At 38.4% G+C, this 12,881-nt stretch overlaps 2 protein-coding genes across 3 annotated transcripts; both read left to right on the forward strand.

Annotated features, from left to right (window-relative positions):
• Nucleotides 1–1,486: 1,486 nt before the first annotated feature.
• Nucleotides 1,487–7,591, forward strand: rbm39a (RNA binding motif protein 39a). Of its 2 annotated transcripts, XM_057362500.1 has the most exons (17): nucleotides 1,487–1,717; nucleotides 2,306–2,365; nucleotides 2,534–2,594; nucleotides 3,739–3,788; nucleotides 3,952–4,134; nucleotides 4,582–4,647; nucleotides 4,754–4,807; nucleotides 4,890–5,007; nucleotides 5,130–5,282; nucleotides 5,383–5,520; nucleotides 5,609–5,674; nucleotides 5,799–6,003; nucleotides 6,121–6,201; nucleotides 6,307–6,427; nucleotides 6,517–6,622; nucleotides 6,720–6,798; nucleotides 6,947–7,591. In XM_057362500.1, exons 3-17 carry the CDS (start codon nucleotides 2,589–2,591, stop codon nucleotides 7,045–7,047), a joined length of 1,527 nt encoding a protein of 508 aa, XP_057218483.1. In that variant the 5' UTR covers nucleotides 1,487–1,717; nucleotides 2,306–2,365; nucleotides 2,534–2,588; the 3' UTR covers nucleotides 7,048–7,591. The 2 variants fall into 2 exon arrangements, with proteins under 2 accessions (XP_057218483.1, XP_057218481.1); XM_057362498.1 differs by lacking the exon at nucleotides 2,534–2,594.
• Nucleotides 7,592–9,224: 1,633 nt separating this feature from the next.
• Nucleotides 9,225–12,842, forward strand: nfs1 (NFS1 cysteine desulfurase). Its single transcript, XM_057361798.1, has 13 exons — nucleotides 9,225–9,520; nucleotides 9,756–9,832; nucleotides 9,957–10,073; nucleotides 10,210–10,293; nucleotides 10,451–10,603; nucleotides 10,746–10,839; nucleotides 10,927–11,061; nucleotides 11,148–11,305; nucleotides 11,406–11,511; nucleotides 11,591–11,672; nucleotides 11,740–11,823; nucleotides 11,962–12,051; nucleotides 12,167–12,842. Exons 1-13 carry the CDS (start codon nucleotides 9,421–9,423, stop codon nucleotides 12,228–12,230), a joined length of 1,344 nt encoding a protein of 447 aa, XP_057217781.1. The 5' UTR covers nucleotides 9,225–9,420; the 3' UTR covers nucleotides 12,231–12,842.
• The last annotated feature ends 39 nt before the right edge of the window (nucleotides 12,843–12,881 follow it).

The raw sequence follows: 12,881 nt of genomic DNA on the forward strand, positions 1-12,881 counted from the left end.
TGCCAACCATAACAATAGTCTGTCACACACTAAACATGGGCGCCCTCAACCAATCAAATTACAGAATCAGAACTGTTGTTTAATTTGACATACTGTAAATGCAATAGACATATGCTGCCTCCTTGTCTGTGTGGTTGAGTGTGTATTTTTTTCTGGCACATGCCCTGGCACAACCAGCATTTATCACCAAAAGAAGTGATAGGTCGGTGATGCAATTAGGCCGGCCAGTGTGCTTCGCCATGGGTCAGCTCTTTCCACTTTCCCCTTCCTTGTCACCATGGGGTGGGGGGGATGCGGTTGGGGATTTGTTGGCTGGGAGCTCTGTGCATTGATTTGGTCTGGGTAATGGAAAGAATGCTCCACTCAACCTTTCCCCCAGCTAATACAGCTTACACACGCAAACAAACAAACGTCCTTTTTTCAATGCGTGAAATTTAAATTTTTACTCATACATTTATACACGTAGTTCAATGTTCAAACAATGTTTAAATCAACCAGCATTTTATGCTGTCTCGAGTTCACATGTGCTGTTTTCTGAACAGCTTTGAACTATGATTCATCTCACAAGCTGTTGCACAAGTACAATTAACTTCTTCATCTCATGCCCAGCAGGTACATTTGTGGTTAAAACACATGCACTTCTTCTTTTCACAAGTGGAAGACAGTTTACCAAAAATAACTGTGTATTAAGAATCTGACATGAGATTAAAGAAGACTCAGTCACCAGAGCCATGCAGTAAAAATTAACAATGAGATATAGAGAGAGAGAGAGAGAGAGAGAGAGAGAGAGAGAGAGAGAGAGAGAGAGAGAGAGAGAGAGAGAGAGAGAGAGAGAGAGAGAGAGAGAGAGAGAGAGAGAGAGAGAGAGAGTGGAAAAAGTGAATAATGCCAAGCTGGTGGCAGTGCACAAGATGGATAGTCTTGAATTGGTTGCACTGGCTGGTTTTTGTAATGTGTCAGGAATCTGGCATCCTCCAGATGTGTGTCATGTTCATACAGTGTAAAGTCTCTAGAGAGATTTACATTTGGCTGTGCAGTGTGAGCACCAGGAGAGACATTTAATTACGGAAAGTTGGCAGCCAGCAGAACATCAAGCAAGCTGTGGCAAGAGTCAATGGAAAAATGAGATTTAACCAAAAACGTGGAGTCATTTTTACTTATCAAAAAGATGAGAAATAGATGCTGTTGTGTTGCTTGTTTGCATTTGTCATTATACATTTTAGTGCTGTCGGATTCAATCAGTGTTGTGTTGTCTTGGAGGTACAAAATATATTTGCGTTCATGTTGACACCCATTTATACCTGACTTTTTTTCGATTTCAATATTCTGTTGTGAAACGTATTGCTAACTCTCCTCGTTAAATTTGTCACTAAGGCTTAATTCAATTTACAATTCCGTTGTAATGTTTTACAACAACAACAGTTCCCTCTGGTGGACGGTCAAGCCCATCTTCTGTTATGCAACATTAAGGTGACGTGCACGCGCAGTTGCTATTTGCCGCCAGCCAGCCAGTCTGTCGTTCGCAACCGTGGCGTAGACCTTGTTTTTGGTATCAGCTAAAACGATTAAATTTGAGGCCAAATATAAATATTTTAGTTTTTGGCGTCATATTAATTGCTCAAGGTTATACTTGATTAAGAAGCGGATCGTACATCTGGGTTTTATCTGTCGTTTGAGGAATCAGGACTGTGTATTTCTCTAGGCCGCAGTGTCTGAGGTAAGACGGAACAGGCCAATAACCGTACTTCTGGTCGTATTTATAATAAAAACGTAACCGTTGGTAATCAATCAATTACGTGTTATATTTAGATGTATTTCATATTATTATTGTTACCAAGTTTGAAAGTATTTGTTTTCTGTTAAGCTAATTGCAATTTGTTTGTCAAGACGCTAACGTTACTGTAGCTATTTAGCCACAATGCTAACAAAGCAAGCGTAAAAACTTGAAGTGAAAATAATAAATATCTGGAGAAGTACAATCTAAATGGACACATAAGATGACGTTATGTTTTTCAACGGTCTAAAACTTAAAATTGAGGTAAAAAACGAGTGTTTGCCAACGTGAGCGAAGTAACGTTAGAGAGTTAACGTTAGCCAGGAAGCTTAAGTTCAACGTGCGAATTCATGACCCCGTTCAGTTACGCATGTCGCAAATACAGACCGAAATACACGAGCCGAGTTTAGTTAGCTTTATTTTTAGCATCCGGTTTAGATAAACATCGATATGATTATTAAGGCTACGAACTTTATGCTAAAGTTTGTTGTTTACTAAAAACTGTATTGATATACTGTTCCTCGCCTGCAGATCAACAACATGGCCGATGACTTGGACATCGAAGCAATGTTAGAGGCTCCTTATAAAAAGGTGGGTGTTTGTGCAAGTAAGTTAACTCGCACAGGAATGTGAATAGCTTTCAATTGAAACTGCTAACCAGACTTGTTTTCTCGAAGTCTTTATTGTGAGTTCAATAACTTGAATGTTTCTGTCATAGTGGTTTCAATGAATAAATTGCCCATCTATCTCTTTTTGTAGACTTGCCTATATCTCACCTCTACTCCCATGAATTCCAGTGTGAACTGTCAAAAAAATGAAGGTAGTAATTGCCCAATATATTGATGTACTGTGGTACCCTTGGTTGAAATGCGTAGGCAGAATGATTTAGGTACCGCCAGATTAAATGCAATGGGTGCATAAAAAAGCTGGTATGAACTCTGTAGAGACTAAATTCTTGTTGTTCTATGCATGGTATTTTAGTTCCCTATGTATTGTTATTACAAACGTACAAATTAGGTGAGACTAGGTTGCATGTCTTTTACTGCAGAAATGTATTGCAGGCACCCACTGAAATACCTAAAATATCAATCCACAGTGCAGACATCTTAAAGTTCACATTCCCAAGCAAATCCACAGAGTTTGCTTATACCCTTATACACCGCTTTGGTAAAACGTGTAAAATAATAAACTTTTAAAATGATAGCATTGGCAAATGTATGTGACTATTTTAGAGGAACTATAAGAATGTGCATGCTGCTAACATAAAGATATTTGTAAATGACTAATTCTAGGAAATGAGGAAATGGTGGGGTTCAGCATATACTGACATAGCGCTAAGCACCGTAAAATATATGATGATGTAAACAATGTAGCCACTTTTAAATAGATGCTGCTTACTAGGTGCATTTAAAGAGCAACTCTACTTTAGATGGTTTGTGGGAGTCGCTATTACTAAGCCGTGTGAATCCCTGTTTGCTTCAGGGCGAGATGTGTGACTGAGGTGGCATCGAGCTCTTTCAATCCACGAAGGCAAATGGGGTGAAGATCACTGGAATGGCATCCACCACTGGAGCTCGTTTAGTGGCTGGCTGCTAGCGTTGCCACTTTGGGTCATAGGCTCAGATAGCCTTGGTACTGAACCTATTGGGCTGCTTAATGAATGAATGAAGTCTCTAAAAATGCTTTTTTTTTACATATCCCGCATAGCACTAGCTCTTGACCTTTTGGCCGTATTACACATGTAATACAAACACTAGTAAGGAAGAACGACATTGGCAGCCATCTGGTTGGTTTCTTTCTAAAGGTCCCCTCTCTTGTATTTGTCGTCCTCCCACACAAACTCTGTAATGAACTCATATTTAATGATCATATTATATTCTTTTTTGTTCCCATCCCCTCTTTATCCTTACGACTTGAAATGTTTCGCCGTCCTCCTCATGCTGTCTTCTATCGACCCTGCTTAGGATGACAACAAGTCCTTAAGTACCAATGGCCACGAGGAGCGGAGCAAGAAGTAAGTTCTTTGGGGTTTAGAATGAATTGTGATGGAATAGTTTGCCCTATAGATAACCATTTAAGTTCGGTATTTCTGATTGTATGCTATTCTTATCTACGCTTAAATAGTTTTTATTGTTATTTTGCAAATCTCAGTAACTTACTATTTATTGATTTGTAAGGAAAAAGAAGAGCAAGAGTCGCAGCAGAAGCAAGAGTCGGGAGAGGAAAAGAAGCAAGAGTCGTGACCGTAAGAAGAGCCATGATCGCAGACGGAGCCGCAGTAAGGAACGCAAACGCAGCCGCAGCAAGGAGAGGCGCCGTTCCAGGAGCAGGGAGCGTGGTGGTCGTTACAGAGCTCCATTGTACGTTAGCTGTCTTCTGGTTGGGATTTTAGTCCTTGTGTCAGGTGGCGTTAAGGTGTCCACACAGATAGTATTCCTTACATGTGTCTTTCTCTAGTAACCATGCCTTTTTGAACTAAAAGGTTTTCACAGTTGTTGATGAGTGTGAAATTGTCTCAAAGCATTTAAGTATTTAGAGAAATTAGCTGTCGTCTTAGTTGTAATCGCTGAGGCTTTGTTGTAATGTATACAACATTAGGTTACACTATATATTTAAAGGGGTGATATGACAGGGCTAAAACGAATATTATCGTATGTTTTAGATGTAATGCAATGTGTATACATGATTTAAGGTTCAAAAACGCTGTATTTTCCACATACCGTGCATGTTTGTATCTCCTCTTTGCCCCACCTCTCTGAAGCGATGTTTGTAGCTGCTGAGATTAAAACCTTGTTTTTAAATTACAGTTCTGGCCAGAAATTTAACGGTGGTCCCAGGGGGAAGACTGGCCCACCACCTGCCATCAAACTAAGGTATCTATTACATTATTTTTGTTGTGTGTGGGTGATTGCTTATTTTGTCTATGAGTCAGAAGTGGAAATTCTTTGCTGAAGCACTCACACAATTTCTTTCTCGCAGCCGTAAAAGGTCTAGAAGCCGCAGTCCTTTCAAAAAAGACAAAAGCCCTGTGAGGTAAGTTTGTTTCGATCTCGAGGACCACACTGTATTCTTCACTGATTTAAGTTATTTATGGTTTGTTGTGTTTTGCCAACAGACTGCCCATTGATAACCTCACGCCCGAGGAGAGAGATGCGCGCACAGTGTTCTGCATGCAGCTGGCAGCCAGAATCCGACCACGAGACCTGGAGGAATTCTTTTCTGCTGTGGGAAAAGTCTGTGTCTGCACATTTCCTTGTTTTTCTGAGATTTTAATTATTTGTGCATCTCTTGTTTTGTAATGCAACACCGTAGAAGACATGAATGCATCCCAATTCCTTTCTTTATTTTTTTGAAGGTGAGAGATGTACGAATCATCTCTGATAGAAACTCCAGAAGATCCAAGGGTATTGCTTACATTGAGTTTGTGGATTCCACCTCAGTACCTTTGGCAATTGGCCTGTCTGGGCAAAGACTTCTTGGAGTACCAATCATTGTCCAGGCTTCACAGGTAATACATAAGATCACTCATAAAATGTGAAAACCTTAACTTTATTTTTTTTATGTGAACAACTCCTAATGGGTGAGTGTATGTGTATTATGATGAACAGGCTGAAAAGAACAGAGCAGCTGCATTGGCCAACAACTTGCAGAAAGGAAATTCTGGACCCATGAGGCTGTATGTCGGCTCATTGCATTTTAACATTACAGAGGACATGCTTAGAGGCATCTTTGAACCATTCGGAAGGGTAGGTGGTGCCATTATTTGATGATTTTCTACGTAATTTTATCTTGGCTTTAATAAACTTACTGATTGTGATCTTTTTTACAATACAGATTGATAGTATTCAACTCATGATGGACAGTGAAACTGGAAGATCCAAAGGATATGGCTTTATCACTGTAAGTTTCTGCTTCTGTTTGTTAACTTTGCTACAGACATAAGGTACAAAGTTTCTGGAATAAAGATGCCAGAGACATTTATTTCTGCATTAGCTTGAGCTTATTTTCTTTTCCGTTTCTCTAGTTTGCTGATGCTGAATGTGCTAAGAAAGCTCTGGAACAGCTAAATGGCTTTGAGCTGGCTGGCAGGCCGATGAAAGTAGGACATGTGACAGAGCGCACTGATGCTTCAACTGCCAGCTCCTTCTTGGACAATGATGAGCTGGAGAGGACTGGAATTGATCTGGGAACTACAGGAAGACTTCAACTCATGGCCAGACTGGCTGAGGGTAAGGCTTTATTTCTATTAGCCACATTAACCGCTAAAGATTTCCTGATTTTTATATGCATAAAAACAAACTAAAAATCTAAACTTAATTTTAATTTGTGTTATGTTATGTTATAAGGTACTGGTCTTCAAATTCCACCTGCTGCACAGCAGGCTCTTCAGATGAGTGGCTCCATGGTAGCCATGGCTGCAGCTACTGGTCAGTTTCTTGGCTTTGAATTTAATAAACTTCTTTATATGATCTGCACTTGGTTTATTGATTTTGGTTGTTTGTTATTAAGACCATATTTTTTGTTTTGTTTAGCTGCTATGAACCCTGGGTTGAGTTTTAACATTAACGTGCCCACAAACCAAGCTTTGAATCTGCCATCTCAACCAATTGCTACACACTGCTTCCAGCTCTCCAACATGTTCAATCCAAATTCGTAAGTGTCTGAAAACGCATTCCTTTTGGAAAGTAAACTTTCAAAATAGGGAATATTTTAATTGATTTTCTTTTCCCTTTTTTTTACAGAGAAAATGAACATGGTTGGGAAATTGAAATTCAGGATGATGTGATTGAAGAGTGTAACAAACATGGTGGAGTCATACATATATACGTGGACAAGAAATCTGCTGAGGTATGTTTCACCTAGATACATGTTGCCATATTGAATGTGGAATTTATTCATTTTAAATCATATAAACTAATAACACAGATTTTGTGCCTCATGTCAGGGTAACGTCTATGTGAAGTGTCCCAGCATTCCTGCTGCCATGGCTGCAGTTAGTGCTTTGCATGGACGCTGGTTTGGCGGTAATCCTCAATTCTGATTTCATTTCAGTTTAACATTTGATATGAGTTTTACTTGTGACCTGTCCAAATCATTTGTCTTTAACCCACTATTCTGGTGTATTAAAATGTGATTTCTTCTTGAGTTTTTATATTCTCTTTATCTTTACAGGTAAAATGATCACAGCAGCTTATGTCCCTCTTCCTACATACCACAATCTTTTCCCAGAGTCAGTGCAAGCCACACAACTTCTCATGCCCAGTCGCCGGTGATCATTCACCCTCAGAAGACTTTTTTCAGCCGTTCTCTTTTTAACTTTTGGACAACAATAACAGTTCTGCAGGCTGTGGCACAGTTAAGTTGGTTACAAAATTAGTAAGGTTTAAAGATTAATTTGCATAGTGTCCTTACTGGTCTTGGACATTTAAAAGAAGGTCTGTGGTTTAAAAAGTTTCCTATGTACAGCTTACTTATTGAAATTTGTCTCTTGATCTTTTATTGTTCCTTTTTGCTTTTCACATATGTTGTCTTTGTGATAGATCTGATTGGCATGTTTCCCACTTTGAGGAATTATACAATTAGCCATGCAAGAAAAGTATTGAATGAATTGAAACCCTCCAAATGATCCAACATCAACATATTCAGGTTTTTGGCTCTGTGAGCTGTGGGAACTAAATGGCTGACAAATATATTTTGTTCATTCAGAGACCTTAAGGGTATAGCAGCATCTTGTTTTTCTAATCAAGTTTTGATTTTGTAAAGTCCGTGTTGAAAGTTAATTTCAAATAAAGCCAAAAATACTTTTAATTACCCTTATTATATTGATATGTCAATGTGTACGTCCTGTGTTCATGTTGCTTGTATTGGCTATATAAGATATATCAAATTCACCATTGCACACAAACAACAATTTAATTTATTATACAATGTTTGCGTTTAAAGAACGTACAAGGAGAATCTTTAGATAGTTCTTTTTTTTCCTCGTTAAGCGGTTTAATATTAGGACGTCAAGAGCAATCTAATTCTTTACAGATCAATGATTTCATCGTCGAATGTTTTGATTACTGTCACGTATCAAGCTGTGAAGGCGCAGCTTTCGCTGGATTTGGTCATTTTATGGCAAATCTCACCCCAGATCAAAATACTCTAGGCGGGTAAGAAATGGTATGTTATATTTTAGAACGAAAACTTTTGTTTTGTTTCACGTCATGATGATAAATGATACTATCAGTCAAATTCATCTTTGCCTTTGTGTTTTGTCTTATATTTGCTCAAAATAGACATGTAAAGTTAGGCAGAGAGAGTCTGTAATTGAATCATTTTGGCACTAAAGGCAAAGTTTTAACTGGTGCTATAGTATGTGTACAATTCAACACAGTATTGATAATCGTGGTTATATTTAAAATCACGTGTTTTGAAAATACCGGTATATTGTGACATCACTCACTAGTATTTACTACAGTAAACTAATATGTGACCCTGGATCACAAAACCAGTCTTAAGTAGCACGGGAACGTTTTTAGTAAAAGCCAAAAATACATTGTATGGGTCAAAATGATCGATTTTTCTTTTATGCCAAAAATCATTAGGATATTAAGTAAAGATCATGTTCCATGAAGATATTTTGTAAATTTCTTACCTTAAATATATAAAAACTTTATTTTTGTGAGTGGATGGTCTGCCACAGTGCCCCTGATTAACAACTTCAAAGGCAATTTTCTCAATATTTTGATTTTTTTGCACTCTCAGATTCCTGAGTTTTAAACGGTTGTATCTCGCCCAGATATTGTCCTATTCTAACAACTCATACATCAATAGAAAGCTTATTTATTCATTTTACAGATTATGTAAAAATCTCAATTTCGAAAAATTGACACATAAGACTGGTTTTGTTGTCCAGGGTCACATATATTGTATTATAATGTAGAAATTATACTATAGCGTAATTCTATATTAACTATAGTGTTGTCCAAAATCTAGACAATTTACCACAGTTCAATATAGTTAATACAGCTTTGCGCATTACATGAAACCGTTTAAAACTACATATCTATATTCTACTATTTTTTACTACTAAGTCAAAAATAATTGTGGTGTGCTTTAGGGAGGTTTTGCCAAGGGTAATGTAACTTATTACAGAACAATACTGACTCACATTTTCAACTTCCGGTGAAGTAACGGCCCTATTTATTTTTTCAACCAATCTATTTAGCAAACGTCATGAAAAGTTCCGCCTACGAGGACGAAGTTAACCAATGAAACGGCGGCGTCTCTCCGAGCCTTATTGCGTGTCTGGTGTAAGCAGTTTGACCATATTGGCTTCTGCGTATAACATCAAAGTATCGTGAGAACGGTTTGAAAGCTGAGCTTTCTAATTGCTCTCGCGACACTTTGATGGCATCCTCCGATCTGTCTGCGAAGCGTCACCTAAAGCCAAACACACCCCCGTTACGAAATGTTATGAAAGCTGACGACACTGCAAGTAACGTTACATCTCACTGTCCGTTGATGTTAGTTGGCATGAGATTGCTCGAAAAATTTAATTAAAGCGTATATTCAAAAATCCATTGACTTAAGAGCGAAGCTTTTTTATGAAGCGACTGTCTATATTTTGTTTGCGTTAAGAACATTGTAACCGCACAAAGATGATGAACACGACATTAGCGAAGAAACTTTTGGGCTCCATGTATGGCATCTGCAGCCCTCGACTGAGTTACTCTGTCAACGCTGTGAAAAGACAGACAGGTAGAGTGCAATTCAACCTCATTCTCTAAAAAAAATCTACATTTCTTCGATGTGACGCAGTTAAATTCAGCACGTGTACGTCTAGGACAAATTTGCTAGCATGCTTGTTAGCACACCAGCATGCAAACACACACTTGACTTTTCTATATTGACTATGTTCATTCTAAGTGACATTTACCTTTACGACTTACACCCTGTTGTGCTAATAAATATTGCGATCTCGATTCTTCCGCAGAGGTGATCAAATCTAGGGAACTAGAAAAGGATGAGCTCAGACCTCTGTATATGGACTTCCAAGCCACTACACCTATGGTACTCATCTGCTTTGTAGTTTAGTTAATAAACTGTTGAATCGATTATGTACATGAAAACATATTTGAGATGTTTACTTGTCATTGTTTTGATAAAGCAATGTTGTTTACAAATGACTCCACAGGACCCAAGGGTTTTGGATGCCATGCTGCCCTATCAAGTGAATTACTATGGCAACCCACATTCCAGGACTCACGCTTATGGATGGGAAAGTGAGAGTGCGATGGAAAAAGCAAGAAAAGTAATTTGTTTATTTTTAATAAAATAAAAACCATAATATTTTGGTAAGGTCAAAAATGCACTTTACAGTAACGCCAATATTTTGGTAAGGTCAATTATGCCGTTTACAGTAACGCCAATATTTATTTCCTCTTCAGCAAATAGCAGCTCTTATTGGTGCTGACCCTAGAGAGATTGTGTTTACCAGTGGTGCAACTGAATCCAACAATATGTCAATCAAAGTAAGTATCTCTTTAAGATTAGGATTTTGAGAAAGTAGGACGCTAGGATTTTGGAGACATGATTTGGCATATCCCATAATGTTTTCATTATGTCCAAAGCACTATTTTTAAGTCTTTGAGCAGAAATAAATATATCTTTTATATTTTTCTTGTTTAGGGTGTGGCCAGGTTTTACAAAGCAAAGAAAAAGCACATCATTACCACACAGACTGAACACAAGTGTGTTCTGGATTCCTGTCGTGTTTTAGAGGCAGAAGGTTTTGATGTAACCTATTTACCAGTGAAACACAATGGCCTCATTGACCTACAGGTAAGCTGTCTAATGGATAAACTGTGCAAATCCTCTGCTACTTGTGACTAACGCAAACATAATAATGTTTTAAAACAAACAGTAGAAAGTACCTTTGTCTCTTCATTTTAGTGCTTAGCAAGTTTTTATTTTCCTTCCTTAGCAACTAGAGGAAATGATTCGTCCTGATACAAGCTTGGTGTCAGTCATGACTATCAACAATGAGATCGGTATCAAACAGCCCATCAAAGATATAGGTACTATCCTTTGTTATCGGCGGAATTCACAATGCTTGTAGTTGTGAAGCTTCACTGCATTCATGCCATTGTTGTGCTGGATTTCAGGTCATCTGTGTAGATCCAAGAACGTGTTTTTCCACACTGATGCTGCTCAGGCTGTTGGAAAGATTCCCATTAATGTTAGTGACTGGAAAGTGGATCTGATGTCCATCAGTGGCCACAAGATTTACGGGCCCAAAGGTATTGTGTTTTACATTTTTGCGCACTCTGTATATTTGTCGTTGTGTGTAAGATATGTTTTAATTATACATATTGAATTGTATAAGGGGTTGGGGCTTTGTATGTGAGGAGAAGGCCAAGAGTTCGAATTGAGCCTTTGCAGAATGGAGGGGGTCAGGAAAGGGGTCTGCGTTCAGGGACTGTGCCCACACCCCTAGCTGTGGGCCTTGGAGCTGCCTGTGAGATCGCCCAGCAAGAGATGGCGGTAGAGCTATGAAAATGCATGATCACTGGTATTATAGTGTACAGTACATCTAAGGCACTTTTGTTTCATTTCCTGTTTTTGCCCCTCCCCTTGTTTTAAGTATGACCACAAGCATGTGACCATGCTTGCAAAACGCTTCGTGGAGAAAATCATGTCTGAGATTGCTGATGTTGTAATGAATGGAGACCCAGATCAGAGATACCCAGGTGAGTTCTGGCTTTGTCACATGTCATTTAGTTATCTGCTATCTATTGTTATTTTTTTACTCAATTTTTGTTATTTTAGGATGCATTAATTTATCATTCGCCTACGTCGAGGGAGAGAGTCTGTTGATGGCCTTGAAAGATGTTGCGCTTTCATCTGGAAGGTCAGTTGTTAAAAAACAAAATAAAACCTTTTTTTAATCTGCTGACTTGATTTTGTTCTTTTTTCAGTGCATGCACTTCTGCCTCCTTGGAGCCCTCATATGTTCTCAGGGCAATAGGAACAGATGAGGACTTGGCACATTCTTCTATTAGGTTTGTTGCGTGTGGCTTCTTTTCCCTGTGATTAGGATCTCTGTGTTCAATATAAAAAAAGCTCTATTTAAACTGTTCATGCACCAAATGCATCTTTTGGCACGTTTTAGGTTATATGCATGACTGATGTTTTCTTAGGTTTGGAATTGGAAGGTTTACCACAGAAGAGGAAGTAGACTACACAGCAGATAAATGCATCCAGCAGGTCAAATGGTTAAGGGAGATGAGGTGTGTCTTTTCCTTTCCACATTTGTTTTGAATCGACGGTCTGCTTAGGCCTATATAATAAACTGTTGGACTTTATAATCTTATGAGTTTTTCCCCTGTTTTCTTTGCTTATTAGTCCCTTATGGGAGATGGTCCAGGAGGGCATTGATCTGAAGAGCATCAAATGGACCCAGCACTAAAGCTGAAGAGAATTAACCTGCACACCCACACACTTTACAGCTTGTTCCCACTAGAAACACGCACAATTGTATTTCTCTTTTCCTGGGAGTTGAGCTTATCTGTGTGGGAGCTATTTTACACTCAAGTCCATTTAAGTGAATGTGTATTTAGTCAGTTGCATAATTTTTCTCTGAATCAGCTTTAACTACAGTCTTTTGAGTGTTTTGGATTTTATACAATTTATTTCGGTAACCGTTACTCTCTGTGTCTGTTTTACATCACTAAAACCTGATCTCAAGACATGATAAAGCCTTTAAAGTAATGCTTTTTATCTGTTTGTACACATCATATTATACCACAAAAAACTGCCCATGCGAGTGGCATGTATGTGCACACATCATATTATACCACAAAAAACTGCCCATGCGAGTGGCATGTATGTGCACACATCATATTATACCACAAAAAACTGCCCATGCGAGTGGCATGTATGTGCATAAGTGTTTTCTGTCCAATATTCATATATCTTCCACAATTGAGCAGTTTGCAGCTCATGTAGTTTTTTTTTTTTGCTGCAAACTATTGCATTTGTGTGTGATCTGTAATACAAATAAACATTCAAACCAACCTTTTCGCTGTATATGCTCGCTGTTACTAGCCTACATCACTGC

Source organism: Triplophysa rosa, linkage group LG20 (assembly GCF_024868665.1).
Source record: "Triplophysa rosa linkage group LG20, Trosa_1v2, whole genome shotgun sequence".
Taxonomy (NCBI): domain Eukaryota; kingdom Metazoa; phylum Chordata; class Actinopteri; order Cypriniformes; family Nemacheilidae; genus Triplophysa; species Triplophysa rosa.

Bases quoted from the DNA above. Each gene is read 5' to 3' on its own strand.
- rbm39a (XM_057362498.1), top strand. From the start codon at position 2,315: ATGGCCGATGACTTGGACATCGAAGCAATGTTAGAGGCTCCTTATAAA. The intron at 6,004-6,120 runs GTAAGGCTTTAT...TTATGTTATAAG, and splicing joins CATGGCCAGACTGGCTGAGG to GTACTGGTCTTCAAATTCCA. The intron at 6,623-6,719 runs GTATGTTTCACC...GCCTCATGTCAG, and splicing joins TGGACAAGAAATCTGCTGAG to GGTAACGTCTATGTGAAGTG.
- nfs1 (XM_057361798.1), top strand. From the start codon at position 9,421: ATGATGAACACGACATTAGCGAAGAAACTTTTGGGCTCCATGTATGGC. The intron at 11,062-11,147 runs GTATTGTGTTTT...GAATTGTATAAG, and splicing joins CAAGATTTACGGGCCCAAAG to GGGTTGGGGCTTTGTATGTG. The intron at 11,824-11,961 runs GTTTGTTGCGTG...ATGTTTTCTTAG, and splicing joins TTGGCACATTCTTCTATTAG to GTTTGGAATTGGAAGGTTTA.